Genomic DNA, 12,443 nt, shown 5'->3' with positions numbered 1-12,443 from the left:
TATGGCAAGAGTGGCTGTTCTGAGAGAGAGTCCAGGAGAGAATGAGCTGGTCAGAGATGCTGGGGCCAACCCAGGGAGAATCTTACCTGTGAAGCTCTTTCTTATTTAAGATGCTAAGAACAGTAGGCCAAGGAGTTTAGGTTTTCTTGTGTAAATGGTAAGGAGTCAGAGAAGATTTCTGAACTGAAAAGAAACATGATTTATCTTATGTGCTAGGAAGTTTAGAAATTTCATCCACATGCAGGTTGGAAGTAGGGATGCCAGCTAGAAGGTTATCCCAGAAGGTCAGGAGTGAACAAGGGCCTATCCGATTGTGGCAGTGGGAATGGAAGGGAAGGGAAGGTATGGATGAGAGACCCTGGGAAGGACACGCCCTGGGTCCTAGTGGTAATGGGCTGTGGTCTGAGGAGAGAGAAGAAGATGCCTTTTGTAGGATGTTACCCCAGAAACGTTGTGTCCTCTGTGAGGTAGCGCTGCCTATTAGGTCTCCCCTGGCGGGAGGGCAGAATGTCATGAAGAGAAGGGTTGACCTTGGTTGGCTACCGGGATAATGTGAGGCTCTGCCCCAAGACTCCTTAGCTTTGGAAAGCCAGCTGCCCCCAGCAGAATAGTTTCCATTCTGCGTAACTGGGGACTGTGTGGGTCTGGCTAACCGCGAGGAGGGGCTGAGGAGCCAGCAGATAGATCAAGTTGCTGTGGCAGTGACTTTTCAAGCTGGGGCTTGGGGCCCCTAGCTAACAAAAGTCCTTCTATCCGAGGCTGTGTGCTTCTTGACTGAGTAGGCCAGAAAGGTGTCCTTAGCCAGGGCCAGGTTACCTGCCAAGGTTACCTGATGTCAGGTATGAGGCCGACAGTGTGGCAGAGGGTAGAGCTGGGGGGCTTTGCCGGCACTGGGGTCATGGCCAACTTCCCGTGCCGGCTCAGGATCCAACGCGGGAGTGTTCCAGGGTGAAGAAGAGGCCTCGGGGGGTATAGTTGTATTTGGATAAAGCCACCTCTTTGTTTGATTGTTGCTGGCCTTCTAGGACCTCTCCTTTACCCGACTTCCCTGGTGTGAGTTGCAGAGCTCAGCCTGAGACATCTGGCGAATCCATCTCTTTTTCCTCCAGGCTGCTCAGGGACTTGGCCCGTAACTGCTCAACAAGTCATTTCTGGTTATAGAGTCATCAGTGACCACAGAAGCACGTTCTCCAGACAGGGCTCTGAAAGCTGGCTTTTCCCTGGCAGCTTGTCCCCAAAGTGATAGCTTCAAGTAAACAAAACCAGAAAGCCAGACCTAAGCCATTACAGAGACTTAAGTCAAGGAGCACCCACCCATAAGTCTAGTAGGGTAGCTTAGGCCTTGAGGAAACCGTGTGTGTGGCTAGAGCTGTGTCACACCCATGAGCCCCTGTGCATGGGGCTGCAGATGGAGGGAGGTGAGGAGGGAGGGGCAGCTGTACCATTGAGGCTATGGGGTTTGGTAGCACCAGGGCAGGAAGCCTCGAGTCCAGGGAGGTGACTGCTGCTGTCCACCCCTTCCTATTCTTGAAGTGTTCATCCCACTCCATCACGGGCAGGGCTACCTCTTCCTCCAGCCAAGTGTCATGAACTGTTCTTGTGATTTCCTTTCTGCTGCAGGATATAGTTCTTCTCCCAGAGCCTTTCCCAGTTGGCTCAGGCTCATTCCAGACTCTGTCTCAAGTTATCTTCTCCAAACCTGAGCTCTGAAAAGAAGGATGGGAGGGAGGCAGGCAAGGAGAGCCATCCTGAGCTTCGTCTCCCAGGTTGGCAGCAAAGCCAGGCTTGGGCTCGGTCTGTGGGAGCTGCAGTGAGACCTGGCCACCGACCTGGTCTGCTTCCTACCCTGCATTACTCCCGCCAGTCACGGGGCTGGGGGAAGGTGTGGGTGTTTGCAGGGACTGCTGTGCTTCCCATGTCTGGACCTTCTTAATTTTCGCTCTTGGACCTTTGACCAAATTCTCTGATTTTTTTGGTTTCCTTTTGCCAGGATTGTACTTCTGGGGGGCAGTTAGGAGGAGCTGTGCTGAAACAACGAGATAAACAAACAGTGACGCAGAGGCGGCAGCAGCGTAAGCAACAGGCTGGGCCTGCCGTCTGGGCCGGCTGGGTGGAGGAGGACTCCCGCCCTGCACACTGGCCAGCTGGCTTGTGTTAAAGCGTTGGCTGAAAATAACTCTCATTGTCTGGGAGCTGCTACTGCGCAGGGCTGGCAGGTCTGGCTGTGGCCGCCAAGGGGGCCGAGGCAGCAGGGGCCGGTACCTCCCACCTCCTTGGGCTCTTGCCCTTTGGGAGCAGTGCCCAGCTGGCCACAGCTGCGTCTACTGCCCACCAGGAGAGACACGTGGAGAGTAGGCTGGGCCACTCCTAACACTCTGTCCTTTTGGTGGCTGGGCATGGCCCTTTGTGCCCAGTGTTGCCTGTTTCGCCATTGACTTGGGGGCATGAGATGTGAGGGGATCCTGGCAGGAACACAGGGCGGGAACGCAGGGCTCCAGCTGCTCCTACAGCAGTCTCCTGGACTCCCAAACCTGGGACCTCACTGCATTCTCCTCTGCCATCTGTATAACGGGCTGATCTGTGGATGCCCGAGAGGCTTTGCTGGCTGCTGTGACCCGGAGCTGGGGCTCAGCAGCATGTAGTGCCCAGGACAGTGCCTCATTTCATCTCTGGGGAAGTTCTAGACTCAGCTTCTCAGGGCTCCCCACCCCTGTGGGCTGAGCCTGGCGGCTGGGGCTGCCACACTGGGGAGAAGTGGCCAGCCGTAGGGGACTTGGTGGGGAGGAGGTTCTGAGAGGGAAGACATCAAGAAAACCACCAGCTCGCATTCTGTATTTGCTCAAAATAGACAGCCCTCGCCTGCCTTCCCTCAAGCCTCCAGAATCCCCTTCACAGGAAAGTTTCAGACATCTCTCTCCCTCTCCTCAGAGGACCTGTGCCATTTTTGTCTCTGTTCCTGAGATTTATCGTGATTGACTGGGACCAATAGAAGCAGCTGGGAATTTTGGGTGGTTCCTATTTCTGTTTGTTGGGTTTTCCCCAGGCCTGGCCCAAGGAGACTGACAGAGGCAGGGGTGAGTCGCAGCACAGGAGACACAGCTTTGAAGGAAACTCCAACCCTACCGGCATTTCCCTTCCCCTGCAGTGGGAAGGAAACGAGGAGGGGCTAACTGACCTGGGGTGCAGAGCAGGAAAGGGAAAGGAACCTCTGCGACTAGAGCCACCTCCCTCCTCCTCTGCTTCTCTGGGGCCAACAGGGGTCCGGTGGGGAGTAAGGAAGCCTCGCTTGGGGGGACTGGGCCCTTTTGCTCCCGCAGAGCCCAGGAAGGGGTTGGCCCCTGAGCAGGGCACTCTGCCTGGCCGCAAACTGGCAGTAAACCAGAGCGGCCTTGCCGGAGAAGCGTCAGATCCACCCCTTTCTGCTTCTTCCTGTTGTAGGTTTTTATTATTAGACTTCTGGCTGGTTCCCTCTGATTTAGGAATTAGTCCCAGAGTTGCTTTCAGTCTGAGTTCCTCTTCCCCCTCTCTTCCCATCTCCCTGGGGTCTCCCTTTCCCTCCCCAAGGATGGTGGTATTTCATTTCCTCCTAGGCTTCGAGGAAACCAGAGAGGGATCAAAGGAGGGGTAAGGGATTGCTCTGTCCCCAGAGTGTGGAGAAGCAGTGCTGAAGGAGGAGGGACAGAGGCAGAGATAGAGGGACAATCCAGGAGCCAGAGGGCAGGTCCTTGGGATGTCAGAACATTACTCAGTGTTTCTAGGAAGAGCGGGCAGGGAACTGTGTGTTCCAGACACATACGGGCCCAAAATATTTATCATTTAATCCTCATAAAACCCTGTGAAGTCGTGAGATTATCTCCATTTTATGGGTGAGCTCACTGAGGTTCTGTGACTCTGAAGAGCCTGAAGTTGGTCTTGGGCTGTCTGATTCCACCTTCAGTGCCCCCTGCTCCGAGACAGCTGAACCTCCTTTCTGTTCAGCAAGGATCTCAGTGAGGAGTTAGCAAGAACTCAGCCCAACTTCTGCCTCAAGAGAGCCTGAGGTCTCTGCGGAACCATGGCAGGAAAATGTCAAGGAAACAAACCTCTGACCGAGACCAGAAGGAACCATGTCAGATTTGCTCCCTGGCTGTCCCCGGAACTCAGGAAGCTGCCCTTCCTCAGGACGTTGAGCCCTGCTGGCCTCACGCACGTTTTCTGGTGGAGGCAGAAGCCCCGATTCCCTAGTCTGGCAGGGGGAGAACTGCCAGGCCCTCGTCCTGCCCCCTAGCCAGTGGCTCCCACCCCCCAATCAGTGATGGGCTTCTTGTGAGTGTTGCAGGCTGGGGAATTCCCCCACCCACCTCCTTCCCCATCACACTTTAGCCCCAAAGGAGCAGAGAAGACCGCCGCCATCACTGTCCAGAAAGTGCCACCCAGAACTCTGGACTGGAGGATGTGGGCCTGTGGTTGGAGCTGATTCATGCGTCTGCCACCCATTTCCATACACTGATGTCCCTCTCTCCTGGGCATCTAAATTTTGGCCAGGTCCCTGGGGTTCCTCCTCCATGCTCTTAGGCTAGGGTTCCCAAAGGTGGTGACTCTGCTTCGTCTTTGAAGCCCTGGGGGGACGTTTTCTCACCAGTTCACCTGGTGGGGAAGTCTGAGGCCACAGCAGCTGACAGTGGGTGGCTGAGGGAGGAGGTTGGTGTAGACGGGATGTGATGTCTGTCACAGTAGCGACAAGCTCCCACCCCCGGCCCGGTCGTGTTCTTCCAAGGGAGACAACTGTTTTCTACCTTCACGGCACAGACTTGGGAGAAAGGAGCAGATGACAGCGAAGTCATCTCAGGACGCACACAGAGCCAGAACCAGGCCTGGTCTCACTTGGGCTCAGCTGGCAGAAGCCTGGCCCTGGTTAGGTGGGAGAACTTGCTCTGGGCCACCTTTGATCTTTGGGTCCCTGTTCTGTTATGGCCTCCTGCTCCTGTCCTGTTATCGACAGAGACATGCTGAGATTGGCCCTTAGCAAAGTAATTCCAGAGAGAAACATCTGGGGTTGTATTTGCCTGTCCGGCCATCCCTGCTACATCGGCAGTGGGGAGGATTCGGTTAGCCCCTCTTGCCTGCGGAAGCTCAGGCAGGTTAATAGGGCAGCAGAAACCATGGGGAGAGGTGTGAAGTGGTGGTCTCTTCCCCTTCTTTTCTTCTCTTGACCTCTTTTGTATTCCTGAGTTCTTCTACTTCTAAACACTGAGCAGAGATCCCAACGCTACTTCTTTTTTGAACCATAGTGACCCTGTTTCCAGCAAGGAGCTGGGCCCAGAGCTCAGAACCGGGACATCTTAACCATAGGTTTACCATCAACTTACTCTCCACTCAGTGCCTGTCACAGGGTTAGACATTATTGGGGGTTGGAGATCGTATGAATAGATACAGTCCTTTAGGAGCTAGATGAGCATACAACTGGCTTAATCGTATGTATGTAAATAAATGCATAATAAATAGATACATGTAACAGAAATAAATGGTGTTTAAGGATTTTCTTTTAGTTTCTTAGAAAATGGAGGCCCCACTCCCAGGATACTCCTGATGCTTTTGGAATAATGCAGGGCCTGTGTGACTCCTTGGGATCCGGGGCACACACGATTCACGTTCCCAGGGATGAGGATGTCAAGGAGTGGGTAGCGGTAAACCAAGTGGTCATGCTTCGTTTACCCGGGAGTTAAGAGCTCAACTTGGAGCAGTAGGTAAAGGAGAGAAAGATGAGAGGAAGGCCTTCCAGGTGGCCTGAGTATGCTAGGGGAAGAGGCCAGATTTGTGGGTAGTCACGTGGGTCATCCGACAGCTCTGATACTTCAGGTAGGAGATCATATCTGATTCAGGAGTTGGGGGTGGGGTGCAGGTGAGTGATCTGCCTTTGGAGGCAAGGGCTGTGACTGCCACCAAGGCAGCCGCCGGACTGGCTAGAGGAGGGCCTTGGCTGGACAGGGGTAAAAGGGAGGGAAAGGTAGGGCTGCTGGCCTGGGTGGAGCTCACCCATGGATGCCTTGGCTTTTACTCATTTACACTTGTATTCGTTTATTCACTCAGCAAACAGTAGTGAACAAAATAAAATGACTCCTGGTCTGTCCTGTACTCTAGGTTAGAGTGTCTCAACGAGGGGTTGGGACACTTTACTGTGTCTTAAGTAATTGGGAGCTGTGTCATAAGTAATTGATACTAATAATTAAAGTCCTGAAATTCTGTAAATTATTTCCTTAAAAATTTGAGCAGTTACCTTTATGTTAATGTTATGCTCATTCACTTGTATCCTGATAGGAGGGAAAGGGGTAGACTTGTGACATCTGCACAGGCTGTGGGTGGCTCAGGATTCACCCATGGGCACACGTGGTGCAGGAAGCCCGCTCAGCTCTCAGACCGTGGGGGGAAATCGATTGAAGCTTGCCACTTTAGATTGGTAGCTTTCAAACTTTTTTGCCCGGTCCCATGTTAAGAAACACATTTTACAGCGTGATCTGTGTGTGTGTGTGTGTGTGTGTGTGTGTGTGTGTGTGTACATAACATAAAAAGAAACAAAACTTCATGAAACTTTTATTTATCTATTTTTGGCTGTGTTGGGTCTTCGTTGCTGCACGTGGGACTTTTCTCTAGTTGCGGTGAGCGGGGGCTACTCTTTGTTGCAGTGCGTGGGCTTCTCATTGTGGTGGCTTCTCTTGGAGCATGGCACACGAGCTTCAGTAGTTGCAGCACTCGGGCTCAGTAGTTGCAGTACGCAGGCCCTAGAGCACGCAGGCTTCAGTAGTTGTGGCTCGCAGGCTCAGTAGTTGTGGCTCACAGGCTCTACAGCACAGGCTCAGTAGTTGTGGTGCATGAGCTTAGTTGCTCTGTGGCATGTGGGATCTTTCTGGACTGGGGATCGAACCTGCGTCCCCTCCACTGGCAGGTGGATTCTTAACCACTGCGCCACCAGGGAAGTCTGTGAAACATTATTTATACTTCCTACTTGCAATGAATTCTGGTATCTTCAATCCTATTCTATTTTAATCTGTTCATTTTCTTTTTTCAAATTTAATTTTATTTAGAAAAAATTTTTATTGGAGTATAGTTGATTTACAATCTCGTGTTAGTTTCAGGTGTACAGCAAAGTGAATCAGTTATAAATACACATATATCCACTCTTTTTTTTTTTAATTCTTTTCCCATATAGGCCATTACAGAGTATTGAGTAGAGTTCCCTGTGCTATACAGCCATTTCTTACTAGTTATCTATGTTATGTATAGTAGTGTGTCTATGTCAGTCCCAATCTCCCAGTTTATCCCTCTACCCCCACCCCCTGATAACCAATCTGTTCATTTTCATTTAAAATAAAGTTACCCTTGACTGACTAAATTGATTCCACAACCTGTGGTTTGGAAAACATTGTTCAACCAAGCTTAAGCAAATATGAAGGGGAAGCAGGAGGATGGTCATGCCTCTCTGAGCCTTCCTTATGAGCCACAGAGTGTCAGGGTGAAGCCTGAGGGACCAGGCCTAAGGGAAGCCTATCAGCCCTGTTGACTCAGGTTCTCTCCTCAGAGCTCCATGAACCTGCCTCCTGACAAAGCCCGGCTCCTGCGGCAGTATGACAACGAGAAGAAGTGGGATCTGATCTGTGACCAGGTACGGGGTTTGCAGTGGGCCCAGAAGTGGGGGGTGTGTCTTGAGCTGGACGAGGCAGCAGGACCGTGGGCATTGACTGCAGCTCTGGGGTTCCTTGAGGAACCCTGGCCTGGGCGTGGCATCAGTCCATGCTTACTTCCTGATCCAAAACGCCTCTCCTAACAGAGACAGGGCTGGTAGGCCAAGTTCCCCTCTAGCTGCCACAAAGAACTGTCTTGATTTCTTCCCAGTGAGCAGCAGCCTCAAGGAGGTTTGTGTAGGTCTGAGGTATAGGGTCTGCTGTGGAGGAGTTTGGTGTTTTTCCCAGCAGAGCTTGTTTCTGCCTTTCCCCAGGGTGAGGGCTGTCCCTGGCTGGGAAATTCAAAGCACCATTTTTCTCTCACTCTGCTCCAGACCTGGCAAATAGCAGGATTTTCCCCATTATTTACAGGCCTCTAGGAATGAGAAGCCCCAGTCCTCTAGTCTCCTGTTCCCAAATCTCAGAACATGAGGACTGGAAGCTCTCCCTACACGAAAGTGTTTATAGACAGAAGAGAAAATAGAGATTATCACTTAGCTCAGAATCAAGAAGTAATGCCTGCGGCCTTGCTCTTTCCCCTGCCCACCTTTGAAGATGACAAGTCATGAGTTTCTGAACTCAGACAGGCCTGTCTGCACTGCTGGGAGAGTTGACTTTTAGTTCCTTACCTCTTGGGAGGTATGGGAGCACCTGGCCCAGAGTGTAGGCATTCTGTTTACCCAGCACTTTCTGATGGAGTTTTGTCATAAACATAATTTTTTTCAAGCCCTGAACAAAATCACAAAAATCACAATAGCTAACATTTACTGAGTACTTATTATGGACCAAGCACTTATATATATATTTAATCCTCACAAAAACCCTCTGAGGAAGGCACTGTTACATTTTATAGAAGCAGAACCTGAGGCTCAGTAACTTGCCTTTCACTGGTAGGTGATAGAGCCAGGGCTCAGGCTGCCAACTCCGTCTGTGCTAACTATTGTGCTCCTCTGCTTCCCAAGTCATGCTGCTTGACCTAAGGTAGAATCATGCTTCAGAGAACCTAGTCCAGGTCGCTTCTTATCCAGGGAAGGCCAATTTCCTTGAATTCTGCATTAAGAGGAGTTGAGCACCTACCTGGGGTTTGGAGAACAGTAGCCCTTTGGTACTGAGTGTCTTTAATTGATAATCTCTCAGTCTTTTCTAGGTCACATAATGTCAGCTCTTTCTTAAACCTTTCCTTTTTTTCTTTCATTTGTTTTTAGGTTCTGTTTCCTAACATTATATCATTCTCCTGGACCCTCTCCATCCCCTAACTCTTCAGATATCTCCGTTGTGGAGGCCCTTACAGGACCAGAATGCTTAAAAGTTTTCCCTTGGGTCAGATGAGGGGGTTGGGCCACAATGGGGAGCCTGTGCCCTGTGTGGAAGGGGACGGAGCAGTGATCTTGCTGAAAGCAGCCTGCAGCATTTGGGGTTGCTTGGATTGTGGGGGCCTGGGACCTGGGCAAGGAGCAGAAAGTGTGTTTGCACTCCTAACACAGCAAAACCAGTCCAGTCCCAAGTCTGGGCTCAGGGCTCAGAAAATTGGCTTCTACAAGGCCTAGCTTCCCTCCCTTTCGCCTTCCTAACCACTGTCCATTAGCTGGCTAGGAAGTGAACAACATTTCCCAATCACGTCTTTATTTTGGATGCTGTTTAGAGCTATGTAATCCCCGCATCTTCTTAGGAAGCAGCAGGCTCTTAAAATAATTTTTAGTGTAGAAAAATATTTGAGGCTCAGGGAGTACTAACTGAAGGAGGAGAAGATGGCAACAGATGAGAAGTAGCTGAGGATAAGTCAAGAAGGGGAACCTATGGTTTGGATGATGTTAAGGGCCAGGTGATAACTTTAGGAGTCCCCTCACATCAAACACTGTGAGTGCCCTACTTCCTCAGCACTCCCCTCAGAACCTTGGGTGGCTGTGTACACACACGTGTTTCCCTTACAGGAACGATTCCAGGTGAAGAATCCTCCCCACACTTACATCCAGAAACTCCAGAGCTTCTTGGACCCCAGCGTAACTCGGAAGGTGAAGTGCGAGGCAGGGAGTCCCCGTTTTGCTGCCCTTTACAGTCCTGTGGGGCAAACCGTTTGACTTGGGTTGGGACTGCTTCTGAGCAATGGGAGTTGGGTTTCTGTGTTCTGAGGCCATGGCCCTGGAGTGGCTGGCTAGTAACAGAGGGAAAGACTATAACTGCCTTCTTGTATGCCTTCCCTTTCCTTTTCTACCCCTTTTGCTTGTATTGTAAAGTTGGCTTGGGGACCTCCATCAGTGACAGAAAATTCCATGTTTACAGAAGTTCAGGAGAAGAGTGCAGGAGTCAACCAAAGTACTGAGAGAGCTGGAGATCTCACTTCGTACCAACCACATTGGGTGAGTCCGATGTGACCATCAGAGCCTTTTCACCTGGCCTCTTAGGACCTGGTTTCATCTCCCTGCCACAGGGCAGATTTGCCTCTTGAATGGCTTTTATTTCCCCAGAGAGCTTCAGACGGTTCCTTTTCTGGCTTTTCTCCCCCTCAGCTCTGCCAGCTGCTGACTGGATGCTGCTGGCAAGCCTGGGGCCTCTCCTGGGGTCCTCAGCCTGTGGCTTTGAGTGGAAGACATTCCCACAGCAGCTGAGACTGGAGTCTGCCTGTGGCCTGGGGCTGGGCCAAGGGAGGCCCAGAGAAGGCTGGGGATGGAGGAGTGTGTTGCACTGGGTAGCTGAGACCTACCTAGTTCATGGACTGTTTGGTGCCCAGAAGATTATTTGCTTGATTATAAGACAATTTTAGTTCATGAGCAGAAGCAGCTTCCTGAAGTACCAGGAAAGATCTAAGGCAGTGGGGGCCAGGAGCTGAACATCTTCCGTATTCACTGACCAGGGTACTGCCAACCCATTGACGGGGCCCCTAGAAACTACATGCGTCTTTTTTGCCAGAGAAGTGGGGAACCAGGACCTGCTGAACAGACAGAGGGCTAATGCGTGAGATACAGTGAAAGACGGCTATGGTCTCAGTTTTATAAAACCGTAACCAGCCAGAGTAAATATAGTGAAAGTGAGAGAGAGAGAGAGAGAGAGAGAGAGAGAGAGAGAGTGTGTGTGTGTGTGTGTGTGTGTGTGCATGTATGTATATGTATACACAAAGGACAGTGAGGGACACCTGATGGAGAACTGCAGGCAGGGCTACAGGCCTGACCGAGGGGCCTGGCATGAACATTGAGAGCTTACACAAGTGAGAAGTCGAGCCTGGGTTCGGGGTGGAGGTTTCTGGGCAGGTTCCAGCCCCGGGGTCCTGGGCTTCCTGAGAGCAGGGGTAGAAAGAGCCAAATGACATCATATGCCTTCCCCTCCTGTCCCCTCCCCAGGCTGAGGCTGCCTGGGGTTCTTATGGAGGCTACCTGTGTGCAGCCAGCTGCCTCAGCAACAGTGGTAGGGGAAATGGCACAGGAAAGAACAGGAAAGGGACAGTTCCTGGCCTCAGTAGCTGTGCTGGATGGCCAGAGTTGGCTTTCACACCTCTTCTGTGAACCAGACATTGAGAACTGACCTGCTTGGAAATGTGTAACTAGCCTTCACCTTTATATGGTGACGCTCACAGCAGGAAAAACTGCAGAGCCTCATCAGCTACCCCACGTGAGAGAGCAAGAGTGACACGGATGGCAGCTCCAGACGCCATCTCCCACCCTGCCTTGCTCCACAGGGCCTTTACCCCTCCCTGCTCCCTTCTCTCTCAGGCCCTCCTGTCTTGCTTATTAAGTCCTACTACGTGAGGATGGGGGTCCGCTTTTCTCAGGAGAGGGCCACAGAGCAGTGCAGGGCAGTCCCCTCTGCCTGCCCCTTCTACCTGGCGCCAACCCCCCTGGCCACTGGCCAGGAGCTGGGGCCAGAGCAGCATGGTTCCCAGGCCCGGGCCTCTTGGCGGTTGGCACAGAAGCTAGAGGTCTGGACCTGGTCGTTGGTTCCCAGGAGCAGCTTAGTGTCTGGCATTTTAGGAGCTCCTGTCATCCGGACTGTGGCTTCTCTGGGAGAGTTATGTGGGAGGGCCCGGATCCGTCCCGGATTTTGGGGCAGGAGGAGTTTGTCAGGCTGTCAGGCTGGGGTGTGGGTGCTTCAGGGCAGTGGGAGCCCAGGGCAAGGTAGGGAGAGGAGGATCTTGCTTCGGCAGCAGCCCGATCAGCCCCAGGCCTGCAAAGATGGGAACTCGGGCCTGGAGTGGGCGGGCTGGGAAGTAGGATTCCAGAGCCTCTCCTGCTCCTCCTCTCCCTGGTTTGTATTGGTTTGCGGCCTTGCCTAAGTGCCCTTTAACCTCTCCTCAAAGTGTCAAGATCCCGAAAATAGCAGTGTAGACTCAGACAGGAAATGAGAAGGGGGTGGGGAGCTGGAGCGCAGACAGACAGGAAACGGGAGGCCTGTCGGCCCCCAGAGAGGAAGCTAACTTCAGGCAGCTCCGGTGTCAGTCAGCCGCAGCCAGAGCCTGCTGCCGGATCTTAGCCGGGCCTGGTGCTCTGGCCCGGCCTCTCTCTGTAGCCCGGGGTGTGGCCATCAAACATGGCGCTGGTGTTCCAGCTGTGGGGGAGAAGCGGCCTTGCAGGGCTGTTTGGCGCAGCTGGCCTAGAAGGACACCTGGACGCTCGGAGGGAACAGAGCACAGCAGAGTCAGGGTTCATCCTGAGAGTTTTATGTCTCTCTGGGTCCTGTATGTCTATAGGACAGGAATGAGCCTGTCCTGTAACAGTCCTGGGACTCGCTCCTGACTTTCCTTCCAGGGATGTCTGA

At 52.3% G+C, this 12,443-nt stretch overlaps 1 protein-coding gene across 3 annotated transcripts in view; it reads left to right on the top strand.

Moving 5' to 3' along the window:
- The window catches only part of FMNL3 (formin like 3), a 55,166-nt gene that overhangs the window by 25,834 nt on the left and 16,889 nt on the right, over positions 1-12,443 (top strand). For all 3 annotated transcript variants that reach the window (XM_060024736.1, XM_060024735.1, XM_060024734.1), the window contains exons 2-4: positions 7,556-7,639; positions 9,629-9,709; positions 9,978-10,054. In XM_060024736.1, coding sequence (XP_059880719.1) covers positions 7,556-7,639; positions 9,629-9,709; positions 9,978-10,054 — 242 coding nt within the window. The remainder of the gene's footprint in view (positions 1-7,555; positions 7,640-9,628; positions 9,710-9,977; positions 10,055-12,443) is intronic.

The sequence above is a fragment of the Delphinus delphis genome, chromosome 11 (genome assembly GCF_949987515.2).
Source record: "Delphinus delphis chromosome 11, mDelDel1.2, whole genome shotgun sequence".
NCBI lineage: Eukaryota > Metazoa > Chordata > Mammalia > Artiodactyla > Delphinidae > Delphinus > Delphinus delphis.
The sequence above is the reverse complement of the archived record's forward strand: the minus strand, read 5'-3'. Positions and strand labels throughout refer to the sequence as shown.